The 22,658-nt window shown below is 46.7% G+C and overlaps 1 protein-coding gene across 1 annotated transcript; it reads left to right on the forward strand.

The window, feature by feature from the left end:
* Nucleotides 1–648: 648 nt before the first annotated feature.
* Nucleotides 649–22,399, forward strand: LOC142765500 (uncharacterized). Its single transcript, XM_075866576.1, has 5 exons — nt 649–654; nt 737–843; nt 3,620–3,922; nt 15,917–16,202; nt 19,411–22,399. Exons 1-5 carry the CDS (start codon nt 649–651, stop codon nt 21,004–21,006), a joined length of 2,298 nt encoding a protein of 765 aa, XP_075722691.1. The 3' UTR covers nt 21,007–22,399.
* The last annotated feature ends 259 nt before the right edge of the window (nt 22,400–22,658 follow it).

Raw genomic sequence — 22,658 nt, forward strand, 5'->3', positions numbered from 1 at the left:
ACTGTCACGTGCGGAAGCAGTGAAGCTCCGACAATTGCAAACAGAATGTGTGCTAACGCCCCTATTGGCCCGGCAGGTATGCCCCGACATGTTTTGGACGCAAAGTGCGGCGTATGCGAGCGCGAACTAGCCACCCTCCGCCACATCATGTGGGGCGGGTGTAACCGTGCTATGAACAATGGGAACGGGCAGTGCCAGGACGCCACGTATCCCGAAGAGGTGGGAGCATGGATACGCTCCGAAGACTCAACGACGCAACAAAGGGCCATCACGCAGCCTGAGGAGGCCCTGGCAAAACAGAGGAGAAATGGAGCCGACACCCCGGACAGCAGGAGCGGAGGTGCCCGAATATCCAACGCCTAGCCGGAGCACAACGTCCTCAATATCTAGGCCCTGGGACTACTGGACTCTAATAGCCATCGTCTTCAGATAGGGAATACAAGCGCCTTGCGTGGTCGGTGACTTCCCGCACGCCAGATTTGTAAATAAATGTTGTTTCTCTGTATCGCTCCATGAAAGCTGGTCAGCGTCTCCTACAGTCGCCATTGTGGCAACGTGTGGGATATTCGGAACAGAATATCTTATCACAAACACTCACAGGTACTTACGAGGTGGCACTATTCCATCATAACGTTCATGTGCAGGAAAATGTCGGTACGTGAATGGTACGAGTAAAGTTTCTGCTTGATTTTGTAGCTAAATTGATAGTTTCCTCGTATGGACACCTCCCACACAGATCCTCCACTCGCGGGCAACGCGACTGACCACGCCGCGGCTCGAGGCCTTGCACGCCGAGCTGTGGCACCTGCTGGCAGCACCGATGTCTCGCAGTCATCGAGAACAGTGCGAGAGTGAAACAATGCGAATCTCTTGACAACTTTCATAGATATTAACCAACACTACAGACTGTACAGGTGCAAATATCCACCACCACAAAAACTAAACGAGAAACAGGAGGCTGCCTGAAAAGAATTCAGCTCACACGTGCCCAAACTCAGTGATCCTACGCCTCTGCTACCCAGACATTTACACATCTGATGACTGTAAAGCATGTGGAGCAAGAAAGACGCTGCAGTGCATGCTGTGGGAGTGCAACAAGAGCGTGAACAGGGTAGACATGGCAGCCTCGAACCACGAGGCGTGATAGGAGGTGGCTCTGCTCAGTCTCGACCTCGCTGATCCACTATGGGTAGTCCGGCACGCCCAGGAAGCCGCCCATGGCCAAAGACTCGAGGCCGTCCCCTAGGCTGGTGGGCTTGTAGCACCACTTCGCGAAACACCGCCGGACAGGGTCAACAAACTGTTTACTCACTCACTCCCTGAAAAGGAAGTCTTTCGTTAACGCGGCGCAGTAAGACCGCTCCGATAGCTCAACAGCCAGAGAGGTTGATCGCCGTAGCCACGCACTCAGCACTGTTTTTATGTAGGTGTCTGCTTCTGTGGCAGATCAGGCCGTGATAGATCTGACGAATAAAGACGCTTCACTTTCTGAGCTATTTAAAGTCCACTGATGTCATGCAGGCGTTTGTCTCAGGAGTTATCTGCAGGGAGGCAGCCGATTTTATCAGGTTGTTGAAGCCTTTCACACAATTACCTAGTTCCCGGCGCACACGAGCTCACGGGTTCATCGAACTGTTCAGAACGTCAATGAAGTTGGGCAAAACTTCGCGCGAAAAATCATGAGCCATCTCGGTGTAGGTGGGTCTGGATGCGGGTTTGCAGAAACCTTCAGCGATCCACTTGAAACATTTAACGAAGTTACTTAATTCTACCAACTTTCAAGTTGGAGGGGTCCGTTTCCGCATTCTAAGCTCACTTCACCACAACTGTCGGCTTTCAGGATGCTACAGGCAGGTTCGATCTTTTCTTGTAAAACGCTTCATCAGTTTACTAATGGCATAAACCGAGAATGACCCCTGGGGCTGATTACAGCACACTCGCTCATATGCTCTGGCAGTACCCGGCGTTACCTAGCGCAAAGTTCAGCACAGAACAGGACTGAGAAAGGGCCCTTAAAAGTTCCGAGCTCTCTCACCAGCTCTCGGCAGTCCAAGAGAACTGCGAACGAGTAAAGGGTCGTGTTCTTCTGGTACTGGTATTAGCGTGGCCATTAACTGCAACAGATTTGCGTAAGCAACTGCGTCGGCAACTGCGTTGGTGGATGGGTGGCTTGCGATGCTCCACAATTAAAACGCACCTAAATGTGGCAGACTCCCCGTAAAGCATGAGACGCCAACACACTAGAATGCGTTCAAAAAAAAGAGATCCGTTTTACCTTTCTCCGTTATGACTGAAATTTATCGCTCTTTTCTCGCCTTGCTACATCGCCTACAAACCCTGTCTGGGCACCGCAATCTCGAATGCGTAAACTCGCTGCATATTCTGGGTAATACCCCAAGGTACAAAAAGACTGCAACAAATGTCTCTCTCACGATAAGCTGAAGCAAGCAAGATATAGCCACAATCTCAACCTAACACCATTCTGTCCAGTCACTCTTTTTTTAAACTCAGGTTCTTTCCGCACACTACGTAGGGGACCCTGAAGCTTCGCCTTTAGGAGTTGAACGTGGTAGCGACATCCTGTTCCTAATGAGTATTTCAGACACTTCGTGCATGACACATTTTTGAATTTGCATTGCACCCACTCTACGTGGCGTTAATAAAATAGGCGCAGTAGCGTGTGTGCTTTTTGCAGTGGTGTAATGGTATTCAACCGCAAAGCCAATACAATAACCACATATTGTGACACCCGTTAGCAATGGATGCCTGTACCACGGTTTACCACTGCAATATTTCATGCTGCATTTTGAGGCATGTATACGGGACGTTTGGTTTTGTGGAGGATTAAAGTTAGTTTCACTGCACGTCCAAGCAGAGGAAGTTCTTTTCACTGTTTTCACAAGCAGAGGTATGGCCGTTTTAGTACAACATCCGCTTTCCATGCAACTGACTCTGATTTGGTGCCCGCTCTTCTTCAGATTTTTGTACGATTTATATTATTTGCATCGTTCTCCATTATTCGCTCACGCAAAAGATGATTTTTTGCTCACAAGCAATGACGCTTGCACCGACACCTGAATTTCTGCGACGCGAGCTCTTCTACGCTATCGCTTTAAAGGGGAATACATCATATCAGCCATCTAGATTATTAACGTTAAACATTCTTTGAAAGAATGTAGAGTTTTATTCTTGTTTGTTCGTTTGTTTTTTTTAATGTCTTTTGCTTGTACTGCACTGCTTTTCGTTTGTGTTCCGATGTAGAGGAAACCCACTTCTGCGATACCACAAACTAGGCTGCAGCATGTGAAACCAACCATCAAATGTTTAATACGTGTTGTCTGACTACTGTGTATGGAGAGCGTCAAAAGTGCATGCCAAAATAATGAAAACTTCCAAATTCTTTCGTTGCCTTTAAATTCTGTCAGTACTCTATTGTGATCAAGAGGAACGTCATGACCTGTTATTTTACATGACTTTTCTGCAATAGAAGTCGGATGTTTACACATGGTAACAGTACTTCTTACGTACCAATAAAAGCAACATATATAAGTAACTAGCCGGTCCTCTTATGTTGTTTGAAGTGCCTTGCTGAATGAACTGACCGGCTATGCCTTTCCAGTGGTAGCCCAAGAAACTCCGAGAACCAGTCGAAGCTTCCGCGTCAGGAGAATCTAGACGGCAATGAGATACCGATGGTTGTGGAGTGGCAGCAGAATCGGGAGAACCTAAAGAGGCAGCTGGTGAACCAGGAAGAGCAGCAAGCCTTGCTTACCATGCGAGCACCCGCCGGAGCGCTGCTACAACAGCCGATCGGTGATGGTCGCCAGAAGACCAGCGGCATACGTCATTCTACCAGCACCAGGGCGCACAAGCTGAAGGAAAGGTTCTTGGCTGTGGAATATCTCTGCTATGGCCTGCAAAAGTGCGGCACTCATGCATGTAGACCTTTTTGAACGTATGATTAGAGGCTTTTAGTCTCTTCCGTAGTCCGGCAACGCAAAAGCAGGGTTGGTTGTATTACAAGATAGCATCTCTCGTAGCTATCACGTCAAGCGGCGCCATCCATAGAAGATAGAAGAAAACTCACTAACTGGTAATTGATGACCTTCGATATTCGGCAGCGCAACTCACTAAGCCTACAGAATTGATTATTTGAACAGACCTCTCAAAAAATGCCGAATCAGCTCAATTAACTTACTTGCTCGAAATTCATGTTCGTAACCCGGCAGGGGCGCCTGCGCAAGTAGGCGTTTGGTGTGTAGCGACACCACGGACCCGAGCTAACGGGGGAGTTTCTACTCCCTCCCACGCCTAGCCGTGCGTGGCTTTGCCGTGCCCGGGGAAAACGGGATCCTGGGGGTTGAGCTGACGCTGGGTGATTGGACCTTTAAGGCCCCCCGGCAGAGGCAACACACCCCTTTGGCCCCGGCTTCACGTAGATGGCACCCCTGGGCTGACCCACCCAGGCAAAATCGGCAGTCGCCTTTTCCTATCTCTCTCTCCCTACATCTTCGTCTTTCTTACTTTTTAAGCTTTCCTGTCTACTTCTCTCTTCTGTTTACTTCCAAATTTCCTGGCGGCAAGGGTTAACCCTGTGCAAATAGCCTACCTTGGTCTAGGCGCATTGGGTTATGGCAGTGTTGTACGGCTGACGTCTGCAAGCTTTTAGGACATGCAAACTTGCAGCGTCCCCTTGTTGGGCTCCGTGGAGGGTGGCCGCCAACGCTGCTGAACAAAAATAAGACCGGCATGCATGGAGCGTTCTCTCAACTGTCTGATCGTACCGGCCTAAAGCGGGTACGCACCGACGACATAAATTTCTTCAACCAGCCAATAGAAACTTTTCCTTACTTCCACGTCATGCACTGTGAAAAAACCGGAAAGCAAGCCAGGATCGTATCTACTTTCGTAGTTGCCAGGTGTCTTACTGAAACTCTCGGGGCTGGATACAAAGTAACCAAAATGGCTAGCGGAGACCTTCTTCTTGAAATTCGGGACAAAGCACAATTTGTAAAGGTAGACAGCCTCTCAACGTTTGGTGACGTACCGATCACCGTAACACCACACAGATCTATGAACATTACTCGCGGAGTGGTATCTGAAGCAGACTTACTTGACCTGACCGAAACTGAACTTTTAAAAGGGTGGAAGAGCCAAAATGTCAATAATGTACAGAGAATTATCATCAGAAGAGATAATAAGGAAATACCAACGAAACACTTGATACTCACGTTTGCATCCAGTAAACTACCAGATTCCATTCAAACAAGGTACACGAAGACATCTATCAGGCCGTATATACCAAACCCTCGTCGTTGCTTCCAATGCCAGAGGTATTGCCATGACTCTAAAACCTGTCGTGGTTGCCAAACTTGTGCACAATGTGGAGTCCTAGGCCACGTGTCTGAGAACTGCAAACAACCGCCACACTGTGTAAACTGCGAAGGAAACCATGCCGCATATTGACGCTCCTGCACATACTGGAAAAAGAAAAAGAAATAATTACATTAAAGGTGAAGGAAAACATATCATTTAAGGAAGCACGGCGAAGAGTCGCTCCATTCTATGGACCTACATAAGCTGATGCGGCGCGTCAGGGGGCACCGCCGCACCAGCCCTCGCCACTCCTTCGGCCCGCGCATACCGAGCCGGTGGTTGTGGCACCTGCCCTTAAGGCTGCTGTAGCCCAGGCTACACCGCCTACTCCCAAACAGAGACCGGAGACTCCAGAGTCTTCGGGTCTCAAGGCCTCCCCTCACCAGGCGAGGCCCGAAATCCGAACTAACAGCCCGCATGTGCGGGCATCCAGTGCCTCCGAGGAGGCTGTGGATACGTCGGCACCCTTGGTGCCGAAAGAGCGGCGTGGCTCCTTGGAGCGCACCAAGAAAACAAAAAAGCAAATAACAGGGCCTAGTGATGGCCCTGTTAAGTGAACTCAAACTCCCCGGCTAAACAGCCACTCGCTTTTCGTACACACAGCATTATTTTACATTCACCATGAACACTCAAATTATACAATGGAACGTCAGGGGCCTTCTCAGAAACCTTTACGACATCCAAAAACTCTTACACGAACACTCACCAAAAGTGCTGTGTGTACAAGAAACACACCTTAATTCAAAACACACAAATTTTCTTCGAAAATACGTTATTTTTCGAAAGGACCGTGATGATGCCATGACATCATCTGGAGGTGTTGCCATCATAGTGAAACAAGGAACTGCATGCACACAATTACAACTACAAACATCCCTTGATGCAGTGGCTGTTCGAACGGTTCTTTTTGATAAACTGATCACAATCTGCACTATTTACATTCTTCTTAGATATCAGCTGCAAAAACGTGATTTACACTCTTTAATTGATGAACTTCCGGAACCTTATGTTCTCCTTGGAGACTTTAATGCGCATAGCAGTCTATGGGGTGATTCTCGGTATGACGCGCGAGGTCGACTGATTGAACAGTTCCTTCTCTCATCGAGCGCGTGTCTCCTAAATCGAAAAAAATCAACCTACTATAACCTCGCTAATAACACCTACTCCTCCATAGACCTAAGCATAGTATCTGCATCTCTTGTGCCTCTACTCCAGTGGAAAGTCGTCAGTAATCCGTACGGATGTGACCACTTCCCCGTAAATTTGAGCACAACTGCAGAAACTGAGTGTCCACCATGTGTTCCCAAGTGGCTCATAAACAGAGCCGACTGGGAACAGTTTTATACCATCGCTCGTCTAGGTTTGAATAACATATGTACTTGGAACATTGATGTTGCTGTCAACTACTTCACAGCGTTTTTGATTGATGCTGCAACAAAATGCATCCCACAAACAAATGGACACCCCGGAAAACAACGTGTGCCATGGTGGAACTCTGAATGCCGAAACGCGCGCAAACAGCAAACAGAGCTTGGAGGCTGCTTCGGAACTCACCGACAGCCGAAAGTCTTGACACCTTCAAAAAAATAAAGCCTCAAGGCAGGAGAACGCGTCGGCAAGCCAGAAGAGAAAGCTGGCAGAAGTTTTTGTCAGGGATAAATTCATACACACAGGAGGCTAAATTCTGGAACATGGTCGGTAGGATAGCAGGAAAACAAGTACGCACACGTCCACTCGTAAACACTCAGGGTGATACCTTGGAAGATCAGGCAAACTTCCTCGCTGCGCACTTTGAACAGGTATCTAGCTCGTCCCACTATATCGACACTTTCCAAAAATACAGAACAAGAATAGAAAAGCAGAAACTCGAACACAAATCCGCTAGATACGAGGCGTATAACCATCTTTCAGCCTAGCTGAGCTCCGAACATCTCTAAACTCCTGCAGTACTTCTGCCCCAGGTTCTGACCATGTGGTGTATGAAATGTTAAAAAACCTACCAGCCGAAACACAAAAAACCTTACTTTGTTTATACAATGCTATCTGGTTTTCTGGCACTATCCCTACCTCCTGGAAAGAGGCTATTATTATTCTTATTTTGAAAGAGGGCAAGGAGCCTTCTTTAACTTCAAGATATAGACCCATTGCACTTACAAGCTGCTTGGGCAAAGTGTTCGAAAAAATGATAAACTGCCGACTTGTACATATCCTTGAAACAAACAATTTGCTCGACCCATTTCAGTGCGGGTTTCGAGAAAGTAGATCCACCACAGACCACCTTCTTTGTATCGAGGCACAGATCAGAGACGCCTTTGTCCATAAACAATATTTTCTCTCTGTGTTCCTCGATATCGAAAAGGCTTATGATACAACACAGCGTTTCGGAATTCTAAGAGACATGTCCCACCTTGGCGTGCGCAGAAGAATGTTTCACATAATCGAAAGTTACCTGTCAAACCGAATATTCCGTGTCCGAGTGGGCACGGTTCTTTCCCAAACATTTGTCCAGGAAACAGGCGTGCCACAAGGTGGTGTACTTAGCTGCACACGTTTTCTCATCAAAATGAATTCCTTGCACTTGTCCATCCCCCGCAATATGTTCTATTGTACATATGTCGACGACGTCCAGCTTGGCTTCAAGTCATGCAACTTGGCAATGTGTGAGCGGCAGGTTCAGCTGGGTTTATACAAGGTCTCCAAATGGGTAGATGAAAACGAATTTCGACTTAATCCACAAAAAAGCACGTGTGTCTTGTTCTCTCGAAAGAGAGGCACGCACTCGGAACCTGACATTCGACTGAATGGGCAACGTCTGTCCGTCAAAGCAGAGCATAAATTGTTAGACTTAATCTTGGACAACAAGTTGACCTTGGTACCACACATAAATTATATAAAAACAAAATGTTTAAAAGCCATGATTGTTATGAAAGTGTTGTCACGTACTACTTGGGGTAGTGACAGGCAATGCCTCATGAATCTGTATCGAAGCCTCATTCGCACCCGCTTAGAGTATGGGGCCGTTGTTTATGAGTCTGCGACTCAAAGTGCTTTGAAGATGCTGGACCCCGTGCACCATTTGGGCATCCGCCTTTCTACGGGTGCTTTTCGCACAACCTCGTAGAAAGCCTTTATGTCGAGTCAAATGAGTGGTCGCTTCATCTCCAGAGAACTTACATGTCCTTTGTTTATTTCCTTAAGGTAAAAGCAGACAAGAAGCACACTTCATACTCTACTCCTAATGATTTGTCGAGCTCCATTCTTTTTCAAAACAGGCCTTCGATGAGGCAGCCCTTCTCAGTTCGCCTGAAGAGTCTAGCTGAGGAAACTGGAGTCTCACTTGAACACAGTTTAATGGCTCCTGTAGCATACACGCCACCGTGGCACTGGAAGACTATAGATTGCGATCTGTCTTTTCTAGAAGTTACAAAACATGCGCCTATTGCCCATATCCGAACACACTTCCTGGAACTTTAACACAAATACACACGTCCTGTGTTCTTTAAAGATGTCTCCAAGTCCAACTCCTCTGTGTCCTACGCTGCTGTCGGCCCATCCATTTCGGATGCTGGCCCTCTACATCCAGACACAAGTATCTTCACAGCAGAAGCTTACGCGATACTTGTGGCAGCTAAACACATCAAACAATTACAAATACAAAAAGTAGTAATTTACACATGATGATGATATATGGTGTTTTTTGGCGCAAGTGCCATTTGATGACCAAAGAGCGCCAGTTCATGAGACAGGAATGTGGACAATGATTGTGATTAGCGGCTGTATAAGGGCCATAGAATTCCTCGCGATAATGCGGGTAAAAACATACAAGTGATAAAATCATGACCATGCCATGAAAGGTGTGTGTGGTGCGAATAGATGAACAAAGTTGGTGATAATAAAAGACGATGGTGGATACGTATGGCATTAGCACAAGTGCCTCACTCGTTCATACCCTTGCGTCCAAGGGCCGTGAGGCACGTGCTTTCTTGTGTAGCCACCGCAGCAAAAACCTCTCAGGAGAGGTCGTGCTACGGAATGCCGGGGTATATGATATGAAAACTATGAGTTTCTTTTAAAAACGCTAGCAATGATTTATAACTAAAAAGCGGTTCCCTACCGACGAACATTGCAGGGTGTAAAGGTATATGTTGTCGGTAGGGTAATGGAAAGTGTTGTTTTCTTATACTGTCCAATTGCTTGCACTGAATTAAAATGTGAAGAACTGTTAGTGCTTCACCACATCTGTCACACAATGGTGGGTCGCCATTGGACAAAAGATATGAGTGTGTCGTGTATGTGTGTCCTATCCTGAGTCTCGTTAGTATTACCTCTGTATGACGTGATTTTGATACTGGTGGCCAATGGCCAAGGTGTGGCTTGATAACGTGTAGTTTGTTTTGTGTGTGTGTATCCCATTTGCTCTGCCAGTAGTCCCTGAGGTTTCGTTTGAGAGACGGCTTAAGATCAAGGGCCGGGATTGATATGGATGTAATGGCGGTGCTCTCATGAACGGATGCAGCGAGCTGATCCGCCCTCTCGTTGCCTTGGATCTCACGGTGCCCTGGCACCCAGCACACTACAACATGTTGGTTGAGTGTGTAGAGTGTGCATAAAATGGAGTAAAGTGAAACGAGGACAGGGTTTTTTTGTTTTTTAAGACTGTGCAGAGCCGTTACCTTACTGAGGGAGTCTGTATAAATTACTGCTTTTTGTATTTGTAATTGTTTAATGTGTTTAGCTGCCACAAGTATCGCGTAAGCTTCCGCTGTGAAGATACTTGTGCCTGGATGTAGAAGGCCAGCATTCGAAAAGGAAGGGCCAACAGCAGCGTAGGACACAGAGGAGTTAGACTTGGAGGCATCTGTAAAAAACTCAGGACGTGTGTATTTCTGTTGAAGTTCCAGGAAATATGTTCGGATATGGGCAATGGGCGCATGTTTTGTAACCTCTAGAAAAGACACATCGCAGTCTATAGTCTGCCACTGCCACGGTGGCGGGTATGCTACAGGAGCCATTAAACTGTGTTCGAGTGACACTCCAGTGTCCTCAGCTAGACCCTTCAGGCGAACTGAGAAGGGCTGTCTCATTGAAGGCCTGTTTTGAAAAAGAATGGAGCTCGGCAAGTCATTAATAGTAGAGTATGAGGGGTGCCTCTTGTCTGCTTTCACCTTAAGGAAGTATACAAAGGACATGTAGGTTCTTTGCAGATGAAGCGACCACTCATTTGACTCAACATAAAGGCTTTCTACGGGGCTGGTGCGAAAAGCACCCGTAGAAAGGCGGATGCCCAAATGGTGCACGGGGTCCAGCATCTTCAAGGCACTTTGAGTAGCAGACCCATAGACAACGGCCCCATAATCTAAGCGGGTGCGAATGAGGCTTTTATAGAGGTTCATGAGGCATTGCCTATCACTACCCCACGTAGTACGTGATAACACTTTTATAACATTCATGGCTTTTAAACATTTTGTTTTTAAATACTTGATGTGCGGTACGAAGGTCAACTTGTTGTCCAAGATTAAGCCTAAGAATTTATGCTCCGCATTGACAGACAGACGTTGACCGTTCAGTTCAATGTGAGGTTCTGAGTACACGCCTCTCTTTCGGGAGAACAAGACACAGGTACTTTTTTCTGGGTTCAGCCTGAATCCGTTTTCCTCTGCCCATTTGGACACCTTGTTTAAACCTAACTGAACCTGCCGCTCACACATTGCTAGGTTGCATGACTTAAAGCCAAGCTGGACGTCATCGACATATGTGGAATAGAACATGTTGCGGGGGATGGACATGTGTAAGGAATTCATTTTGATAATAAAAAGTGTACAACTAAGTACACTTCCTTGCGGTACTCCCGTTTCTTGAACAAATGAAAGAATACTGCCCACACGGACACGAAATTTCCGATCGGGGAAATAACTCTCGATTATAGAAATCATTCTACCGCGCACACCCAGGTGAGACAAGTCTCTTAACATGCCAAAACACCATGTTGTGTCGTAGGCTTTCTCGATATCGAGAAACACTGAGAGGAAGTATTGTTTGTGAACGAAAGCGTCGCGGATCTGTGCTTCGATACGCACCAGATGATCGGTGGTGGATCTTCCCTCTCGAAACCCACCCTGAAATTGGTCTAGCAGATTGTGTGCTTCAAGGAAATGTGAAAATCGGCGGTTTATCATTTTTTCAAAAAGTGTACAAAGGTAGCTGGTTAGTGCAGTGGGCCTAACACTTGAAACTGAGGAAGGGTCCTTGCCCTGTTTCAAAATAGGGATATTATTAGCCTCTTTCCAGGAAGCAGGGAAGGTGCCTGAGAGCCAGATAGCATTGTATAGAGAGAGTAAAGTTTTTTGCGTTTTGAGCGGCAGGTTTTTCAACATTTCATATGTGACACGGTCGTAGCCTGGAGCGGAATTATTGCAAGAGTTTTGTGATGTTCGTAGCTCAGCTAAGTTGAAAGGTTGGTTGTATGCCTCGTAATTTGTGCACTTGAATTCTAGTTTCTGCTTTTCTATCTTTGCTTTATATCTTTGGAAAGATTCAGTAGAGTGTGACGAGCTAGACACTTGCTCGTAGTGTGCACCGAGGAAGTTCGCCTGATCTTCCAGGCTGTCACCCTGTGTGTTTACGAGTGGGAGTGAGTGTACTTGTCTTCCTACTACCCTACCAACCATGTTCCAGACTTTAGCCTCTTGTGTATATGAATTTATCCCTGATAAAAACTTGTGCCAGCTTTCTCTTCTGGCCTGCCGACGCGTTCTCCTGCCTCGAGATTTTGTTTTCTTAAAGCTCTCAAGGGTTTCCGCTGTCAGCGAGTTTCGCAGCAACCTCAATGCCCTGTTCTATTCCTTTCGCGCATTCTGACACTCATTGTTCCGCCACGGGACGTGTCGTTTGCCGGGCAGTCCAGATGTTTGTGGAATGCACTTGGCTGCTGCGTCAGCAAGAAAAGCCGAGAAGTACTGCACAGCTTCATCTATATCTAATCCGCATATATCAGCCCAACTTAAGTGAGTAATCTTTCGAAATTGTTCCCAGTCGGCTTTGTTTACCAGCCCTTTGGGAACATGTGGAGGACATTCATATAGTATTGGTGTACTCAAAACTAAACAAAATGGTCACTTCCGTATGGATTATTTATGACTTTCCACTGAAGTAATGGTACAAGTGAAGGAGATGCGATACTGAGGTCTATGGAGGAGTAAGTTTTGTTGGCAAGGTTATAGTATGTTGCCTCTTTCCTATTCAACAGGCAAGCACCTGATGAAATGAGGAATTGTTCAATGAGACGACCTCGTGCATCGCAGCGAGAGTCACCCCACAGACCATTATGTGCATTCAGGTCCCCAAGGACCAGATAAGGTTCAGGTAGTTCTTCTATTAAAGACTGGTATTGAAGTTTTTCAAGACGGTGGTGCGGAGGTATGTAAGAACAGCAGGCAGTGACAAGTTTGTTTAGAATAACTGCTCGGACAGCCACCGCCTCGAGGGAAGTTTGAAGGGGTAATTGTGTACATGCTATACCTTGACTAACTATAACCGCTACACCACCACATGGTGGCATGGCATAATCTCTATCCCTTCGGAAGATTACGTAGTTACGTAGAAAGTTTGTGTTTGCTCGTTTTAAGTGTGTCTCTTGTACACACAGCACTCTTGGATTGTGTTCATGGAGGAGTTCTTGTAAGTTATCGAGGTTTCGAAGAAGGCCTCGGATGTTTCACTGTAATATTTCTGTCTGCATATTTAAACAAGAGAGATGCTGCGGTGTTTACAAAGAGTATCCTGTGTTGAAGTTAGCTTGTTAATTCAGGTGGCAAGACGATCGTCTCGCCCCGTTATCGGTATTTTTATTTTTTTTGCGCGCTCCAGGGAGCCGCGCCTCAGTTTTGGTACCAAAGGAACCGTTGTGTCCATTGCCTCCTCAAAGGCACTGGGTGCCCACACAGGCGAGCTGGTGGTTCGGATTTTAGGCCTCGCCTGGTGAGGTGAGGTCTTGAGACCAGAGGACCCTGGAGTCTCCGGCCTCAATTTGCTTGGAGGCGGAGTAGACTGAACTACTGCCACCTTGGGGGCAGGCGCCACAGCCGATGGCTCGCTCTGCGGTGGCCGAAGGGGTGGCGAGGGCTGGTGCGGCGTTGCCCCTTGACGCGCCACATCAGCATATGTTGCGCCGTAAAATGGCGACACTCTTCGTCTTGCTTCTTTGAATGTGATGTTCTCTTTGACTTTAAGAGTGAATATTTCTTTTTCTTTCTTCCAGCTAGGACACGAACGCGAATACGCGGCGTGTTCCCCGTCACAATTCACGCAGTGAGGCGTAGTAACACAGTTATCAGTTGGGTGGCCGTGGCTACCACATCTTGCACAAGTTTCCTGACCCCGGCAGTTCTGCGAGCCATGACCAAATCGTTGACATTTATAACACTGTCTTGGATTGGGAATGTAGGGACGGACAGATAGTTTAATGTAGCCTGTGTCTATAGATGAAGGCAGTGTGCTAGATGCGAAGGTGAGTAATTAATGTTTGGTAGGTATTTCTTTGTGTTCTCGTCTGATGACAATTCGTTTCACATCTGTGACATTTTGCTCTTTCCACCCTTCAAGCAGTTCCTGTTCAGACATTTTAAGAAGGTCTGCTTCTGAAACAACTCCACGTGAGGTGTTCATTGATCTGTGAGGTGAAACAGATAGTGGGATATTACCAAATGCTAGGAGACTGCCAAGTTTTTCATAGTGGTGTTTTTCAGGCAGCTCAAGAAGAAGGTCTCCGCTAGCCATCTTTGTAAACATGTATCCTGGACCAAAGACCTCAGTCAGAGATTTAGCAACAAGAAATGGAGATATGGCTCTGGCTTGTTTTGTTGGGTTTTCGCTGTGCACAACATGGAATTTGGGAAAGCATTGTCTGGGTTGGCTGAAAATTGATATGTCATCGGTGCGTCCTCTCTTAGGCGGAAAACGATCTAGGAGACGGGGAAATGCAGGTGTTCCCATAGTAGTATACTTTTTTTTTCGGCAGCAATGGCGACCACCCACCATGGAGTCCAACCAGGGGACGCTGAAGCACTTAATAGCACAAGGCTGCAGACGCCGGCCGTACATTGCCACTATAACCAAATATAACTACTCAAGGTTGAGTAATTACACAAGGCTAACCCTTGCCACCAGGAAAAATTGGAAGTAAATGGAAGAGAGAAGAAGACAGGACCGATTTAAAGGCGAGAAAAGACTAAGATGTAGGAAGAGAGAGATAGGAAAAGGCGACTGCCGATTTCCCCTGGGTGGGTCAGCCCAGGGGTCCCGTCTGCGTGAAGCCGGGGCCAAAGGGGTGTGTTGCCTCGGCCGGGGGGCCAAAGGTCCAATCACCCAGCATTGGCTCAACCCCCAGGATCCCCTTTTCCCCGGACACGGCAAAGCCACGCACGGCTAGGCGTGGGAGAGAGCCGAAACTCCCCCGTTAGCTCGGGTCCCTGGTGTCGCTACACACCAAACGCCTACTTGCGCAGGCGCCCCTGCGGGGACACAAACATGGTCACTAGAATAAAAGAATAACACAGGCACCCTTGGTGTCCACTTTTGTGTGCGTCCCATATTCACTCAATAATGTAAATACATAGGCAGCAACTGTGAAGGGAAGTGTGTTCACAAATTATGGGGGTAGGAGGGGGGCGTGCATTTGTTCGTTCAGCTAGTCACTGACATCGTCCGTTGGCTATAAAGTACAAATAATTAGAAAACGGAATTTATGAGGGAGTCCTGTGATTTTGGCATGCCAACAGATGCACTTATACAGATACTGGAGCCACAGTTGTGGCATGTTGGGCAGGGTTTAATGATATTATTGAAGTTTTTAGTCAAGGCTTTTCACAAGATTGCGGAAAACCGTGATAGCAAGAAACGTGTATGGTAGATCCAAATAGGCCATGAAGCCCCAGTTGAAAATTGATTGAAAACTAATTGCCAGCGACATCGACAAGGGATGTAATGGGTGCTGGGATTGACGTGTGTTTATAGAAAAAATGCCAAAAGCAGGAAGCAAAGTTTTGTTTTTAGAGCGAATATATTTCGTATTTTACAAATTACATTTATTTTTAGAACAATCTTATGTACTTGCGATGCACAAATAGTTCTTCACGGGGCTCGAGTTTTACGAAAAAGCATTTTCTTAGCGCCCTCAAGGAGAGGAGCATGTCATCTCTATTCAGTGCAGCCCTTGTTGAACTTGGACAAGCGTGCTCGTGAGGTTCAACGTGACTACATGTCCACCAGATGCTTTCTGGTATCCCGTGCTTGCATACATTCTTTTACTTACGATGGTGAGATTTGAAATTTTGCAGTGTGTGGTGTGGTGATGCGTTTTGTTATCATGAGGTTTGTTTCAAAAACATATACGACTTTTTCTTGTATGTCTGTGTATGTGAGAAGGACGACGACGAAGTTTTACTGTTCAGTTGTCAGTTTTCTTGGCTGGTGAAATGTTTCCTATTTATTTTGTCTCGTCGCCTGCGTTTCGCACCTACCAAGCCCTGTACTGGTCCTCAAGACCTTTGCTCTTTTGGGGGGACCCTACCTGCAAGTTTCGCAAGGAGGAGATGGTGGCGGACCTGCCTAGCGGCATGAGTAGACCTGCCACAGCAAGGAAGCGGCTCAGCTCTTCAGTGACATCAGAAGCTGCGGATTCCGAGTCTAGTGCTACGTCGGATGACTCGGATGTTTTTCTACCCGCTAAGCATAAACGGCCTGGACGAAAGTCCATGGCATCGTCCTCAAGTGAGGAGTCCATTGTATACAACAGCACGACAGTTGCTTTTGTGTTCGTCGACGTCCCGGTAACCCTGAACGCTATCCCCAAACAGGAGCTCCATGCCTTTTTCTTCAAACTTGCCCGTGGTCTGATTCAAGAAGTTCGTGTGAATCCCAGGAAAAATATTATTGCCGTAGACACAACAAATGAGAAGATGGTACAAACACTGCTAGGTCTATCTCAGCTATGCACCGTCAACGTGCGGGCTTTTGTTCCACAGGGCGTTTATGTAACAGCTGAGGTTATATCGGATGTAGACCTAGAACTTTCAGACGACGTTTTTAAAAGTATGATAGTTTGCATGCCACAAAGAAGAGTCATCAGCGCTCGAAGGCTTGGCTCTTCGAAGTGTGTAATGATTCCTTTCGGGTGCGAAAAGCTACCTATTCACATAAAGGCTGGACTAGTATGGTACCCGGTCCGACCTTTCATACCAAAGCCTCTACAATGGCGCAAACGTCTCAAACTTGGACATGTACTGGGTTTCTGTACAAGTGTTGTGCTCTGTGCTAAGTGTGGTGCAAATCGCAATGTAAAATTTTTGGAACAGTGCGACAGCTCGCCGCCCTAACCGCAATGGCGAACACTTGGCAACGGACAAAGAATGTGCCAAGCTAAAGAAAAAAATGAAAGGAGCTGAAAGAGAAAACTATAAAAATAGCATCACGAAAAAAGACGCCTAGCCATAGCACCCGTCAAGTAGCTGGCAATGGCACAACTGAAGATGCACCTGTACGTCCGTAGAATAGTACTGTCAGAAAGAATCGAAGCGACGAAGCGAGGTGCAATTTCAGCATTTCGACAACATGGCCGGCGCTGCCATCAAAGCCGTCGGACACAACCTCCTCATGATGATGTGTGGCGTTTCATGGCGCAAGGGTCAATTGATGACCAAAGAGCAACATTTCAATTACTAGAGATATGGATAATGATATGTTGCGTGGCTGTATAGGTGCCTTATAATTTCTCTTTATAATGCGGGAAAGAACATAAGTATTAAAATCATGACAGTGGCGTGATATATGTAGTAAAAATTGGTGACGAAAGGTTTTGTTGATAAAAACCCGTGTAAAAATGTTTGACACTAGCACAAAAGCCTCATCAGCGCCCTTGTGTCCAAGGGGCGCGAGGCAAGTGCTTTTCAGGTTAGCGACTGCAGCAGCAACCTCTCTTGAGAGGTCGCGCTACATAATGCCTGGGTATATGACATGGTAAAAGCGGACATCTCTAAAAAATCTAGGACCGATTTATGAGTTAACAGTGGTTCCCTACCGACGAGAATTGCAGGGTGTAAAGGTTTATGTTGTCGGTAGGGTAATGAAAAGTGTTGTTTTTTAGAGTGTCTAGTTTGTTGCACCGGATTAAAATGTGAAGAACTGTTAGTGCTTCACCACATCTGTCACACAATGGTGGACGCTACCAGACAAAAGATATGAGTGTGTCGTGTGTGTGTGTGTCCTATCCTGAGCCTCGTTAGTGTTACCTCTGTATGACGTGATTTTGATACTGGCGGCAAAGAGCAGAGGTGTGGCTTAATAATGTGTAGTTTGTTTTGCGTTCGTCTATCCCACTTGCTCTGCCAGTAGTCCCTGAGCTTTCGTTTGAGAGAGGCTTAATATGAAGTGCTGGGATTGATATGGGTGTACTTGCAGTTCTTGCGCAGACGGAAGCAGCAATCTGATCCGCCATCACGTTGCCTAGATCTCACGGTGTCCTGGCACTCAGCACACTACAATATGTTGTTTGAGCGTGTATAAGAGAGTAAAGAGTGACCATAAAATAGAGTAAAGTAAGACGAGGACAGAGTTTTTTGTTTTTTAAGATTGTGCAGAGCTGTTACCACACTGAGGGAGTCCGTCTAAATTACTGATTATGTAGTTTTATTTGTTCGATGTGTTTAGCCGCCACAAGTATCGCGTAAGCTTCCGCTGTGAAGATACTTGTGCCTGGATGTAGAGGGCCAGCATCCGAAAATAATGGGCCGACAGCAACGTAAGACACAGAGGAGTTAGTCTTAAAGTTATCTGTGAAGAACTCAGGACGTATGTATTTGTGTTGAAGTTCCAGGAAGTGTGTTCGGATATGGGCAATGGGCACGTGTTTTGTAATTTCTCGAAAAGACACATCGCATTCTATAGTCTGCCACTGCCAAGGAGGTGGGTATGCTGCAGGAGCCAATAAACTGTGTTCCAGTGACACACCAGTTTCCTCCGCTAGACCCAAGAGGCGAACTGAGTAGGGCGGGCTCATCGAATGCCTGTTTTGAAACAGTATGGAGCTCGACAAATCATTATTAGTGGACAATGAGGGGTGCTTCTTGTCTGCTTTCACCTTAAGGAAATATACAAAGGACATGTGAGTTCTCTGCAGATGAAGCGACCACTCATTTGACTCAACGTAAAGGCTTTCTACGGGGCTGGTGCGAAAAACACCCGTAGAAAGGCGGATGCCTAATTGTGCACGGGGTCCAGCATCTTCAAAGCACTTTGAGTCGCAGACTGATAAACAACGGCCCCATAGTCGAAGCGGGTGCGAATGAGGCTTCTATACAGATTTATTAGACATTGCCTGTTACTACCCCATGTAGTACGTGACAACACTTTTAAAACAATCATGGCTTTTCAACATTTTGTTTTTAAATACTTGATGTGCGGTACGAAGGTCAACTTGTCCAAGGTTAACCCTAAGAATTTATGCTCCAAATTAACACAAAGACGGTGACCGTTCAGTTCAAAGTGGGGTTTTGGGTGCATGCCTCTCTTTCGGGAGAACAAGACACACGTGCTTTTTTGTGGGTTCAGTCGGAATACGTTTTCTTCTGCCCATTTGGAGACCTTGTTTAAACCTAACAAAACCTGCCGCTTACACATTGCAAGGTTGCATGACTTAAAACCAAGCTGGTCGTCATCGACATATGTACAGTAGAACTTGTTGCGGGGGATGGACAGGTGCAAGAAATTCATTTTGATAATCAAATCTGTACAACTAAGTACACCACCTTGCGGTACTCTCGATTCTTGGTCAAATGTTTGGGAGTGAATACTGCCCACACGGACACGGAATTTACGATTGGACTAGTAACTCTTGGTTATGGAAATCATTCTACCGCGCACACCCAAGTGAGACAGGTCTCCTAATATGCCAAGGCGCATTGTTGTGTCGCATTGTTGTGTCGTGGGCTCGGCGGCTGTGCACCAACGCAGACCGCTAATCCTTTCACTCTTGTCATGCAGGTGTTTCAGTGCGCATTCCTGCGCATACTGCTTTCCGTTTTCCTGCCAGCTTCCTTGACCACACCGTTGCAGTATCAACATCGTTCCAGCGAAAGTGGCACGCTTACCTGTCACGCCCTCTTGGTCTTCGACACAAGCTTATCAACCGCAACGTATTTGGAACCACTGGATTTCACCTCACGCAACAGATCTGGATCCCTTCCGGCGCCACCGGTCAGCTACATGGTCCTCGACAAAACCTGGTCGACGCTATCAGCATCGGCATCGATGCCTGTGTCGACTACAAAAGAGCGGCCTTTGCCGGCGGCGCTGTGTGGGCTCGGCGGCTGTGCACCAACGCAGACCGCTAATCCTTTCACTCTTGTCATGCAGGTGTTTCAGTGCGCATTCCTGCGCATACTGCTTTCCGTTTTCCTGCCAGCTTCCTTGACCACACCGTTGCAGTATCAACATCGTTCCAGCGAAAGTGGCACGCTTACCTGTCACGCCCTCTTGGTCTTCGACACAAGCTTATCAACCGCAACGTATTTGGAACCACTGGATTTCACCTCACGCAACAGATCTGGATCCCTTCCGGCGCCACCGGTCAGCTACATGGTCCTCGACAAAACCTGGTCGACGCTATCAGCATCGGCATCGATGCCTGTGTCGACTACAAAAGAGCGGCCTTTGCCGGCGGCGCTGTGTGGGCTCGGCGGCTGTGCACCAACGCAGACCGCTAATCCTTTCACTCTTGTCATGCAGGTTAGTAAAACTTACAGTCTTCTCGCTAAGAAGTCTAGTAATTACCTGCTGTTTCAGCTGCCGAGCCCACACTGCTGCGTTCTTGTTGCACTTGAGTGTTCTCGTGTTATTCGTGCCTTGTTGATGATGTCGGGCGATATTGAAAGCAATCCGGGTCCTGCTTCTAATGCTGTACTAACTGAACTGCAGAAATTGTCTGCCGGTCAGACGGAATTAATCAGTCAGGTACAGGACCTTAAGTCCCATTTGCTATCAACAGATAAATCTATAGCAGATCTCAGTAGACGCATGACTGATCTGGAAGGGCACTGCCAAAATATTATTTCCTTACGTACTGATGTGGAAGCGCTCAGAAGAGACACCGCTCGCGCGAGTGACCTTCTGCGCAAGCTTGAAGCACGCGTGGATGAAGCCGAGAATCATTCTCGGCGCAATAACCTCATATTTTATGGCCTTCCTGAATCAACTGGATCGGAAGCACTTGTCCAAGTTGAACAACTTGTCATCAAGCACTGCCGTGATCGTCTAGGTATTTCCATCGATCCGAAGGAAATTGAGCGCGCGCATCGTCTGGGTCGCCGCAAGGGTACTAACCACCATCGCCCCATAATAGTTAAATTCGCATTCCATAAAACAAAAGGAGAGATTCTTTCTAATGGACGGAAATTTAAAGGAACCACTTTTAGTGTTGGTGAAGATTTTTCACGTCGTGTGCAAAACGTCCGTCGGCAATTGATTGCCTTTGCTAAAACCAAGTCGCTGCCTTTTTCCATCACGTACAAGACACTGCTAATGGGTCACAAGCGCTACGTCTACGATGAGCAATCGCAAACTGTAAGGGAAGCGTCGTAGCAATTTCCTCGGCGCAAATCTGCCGGGCACACCCCCACACCTCAATCTGGCCTGTCACTTTCGGTAGTCTTTGCTAACGCGCGCAGTTTTTTTCCGAAACGCATAACTTTTTCTGAGCTTGCTTTGTCATCAAGCAGTAACGTATTGGTGATAACCGAGACTTGGCTGACAAATGATATAACCGATGCAGAAGTGCTAGATCACCTACCTGGATTTCAACTTTATCGTAAGGACCGTACAGGCGCACGTGGAGGCGGGGTTCTGATAGCTGTGCACCAACAGTTATCGTGCTCGGTGGCCAGGACCAACTCTCCTGAACTTGAAATTCTTTGGGTCGTTTGCCGTGCTCGCCCTCATACTGTCCTTGTAGGCGTTTGTTATAGGCCCCCGAACAGTGACCCAGATTTCGCATATAAGCTCAACAACAACCTGAGTGACCTTGGGAAACAGTATCCGCAAGCAGAGATACTGCTTTTCGGCGATTTTAATTTCCCTCAAATAGATTGGAGTAGTAGCGTCCCGTCAGCTGTGGGCAGTGAGCCCGCAAAGGACTTCATAGATTTCTGCCTGAATTGCAATCTAACCCAACTTGTATCCCAACCAACGCGCGTTACAGAGAGCAATTCCAGCATCTTAGATCTAATACTAACTAGTCATCAAGAGAGCTTATCATCAATTACATATCTGCGTGCCGTCAGTGACCACAAGGTAATCCATGCGGCCTTTGCGTTTCGACCTGTAAAACGCGATCTTGTCACCAAAACAATCCGTCTTTACGACAAGGGCAATTATAGTGCCATCAATAATGAATTGATATCTTTTCTTCCTGATTTCGAGAGAATAAGCCATACACGCTCTGTGGATGAGAATTGGATTATATTTAGAGATAAGTTAGCCACTCTTGTCGAGAAATTTATCCCAAAAATAACGTTTACCGCAAACCGAAACAAGCCATGGTTTTCACGTACACTTCACAAACTAAGAAACAAGAAAAAACGCCTCTTCCGATCAGCCAAACAGTCTAAACTTCTGTCCTTATGGGAAAAATATTACGCCGCGGAAGATGATTATCTTAGAACCATTCGAAACGCCAAGCACGTGTTCTTTCATGAAGAGCTGCCCAAAATGCTTGCAACCAGCCCTCGCAAATTCTGGGAGGTGATAAACCCTCAGGAGATGCGCACCACTAGTCTTTCAAATGCGCATGGCGATATAGTCGACAACAATGAATGCGCGAACCTTTTTAACGAGGCCTTTTTCTCTGTTTTTACGAATGAGAGTTCAGTTCCCGATTTTTCTTCACCTGCGCGCAGCACCGAGTCTATGCCCCCGATTGCATTTTCTACGGACGGCATCATTTCGATTATAGAAAAGATTAAGCTTTCTTCTTCTGCAGGTGTAGATGACATTAATTCAAAACTTCTCATAAATGTTAAACATGTGTGTGCCGCATACCTTACATTGTTATTTTCGCAGTCATTATCATCAAGCATTCTGCCAGCAGACTGGAAAGTAGGCAAGGTCGTTCCAGTCTACAAATCAGGTAACAGAGATTCTCCACTAAATTACCGTCCCATATCCTTAACAAGTATCCCCTGCAAAATCATGGAACATGTCATCTACTCCCATATCATCAACTTCTTGGACTCAAT

This window comes from Rhipicephalus microplus, chromosome 1 (genome assembly GCF_043290135.1).
Source record: "Rhipicephalus microplus isolate Deutch F79 chromosome 1, USDA_Rmic, whole genome shotgun sequence".
NCBI lineage: Eukaryota > Metazoa > Arthropoda > Arachnida > Ixodida > Ixodidae > Rhipicephalus > Rhipicephalus microplus.

Coding starts and splice junctions, on each gene's coding strand:
- LOC142765500 (XM_075866576.1), top strand. Junction 844..3,619: donor TCTCGCAGTCATCGAGAACA/GTGCGAGAGTGA, acceptor ATGCCTTTCCAG/TGGTAGCCCAAGAAACTCCG. Junction 16,203..19,410: donor TTGTGTTCGTCGACGTCCCG/GTAACCCTGAAC, acceptor CTTGTCATGCAG/GTGTTTCAGTGCGCATTCCT.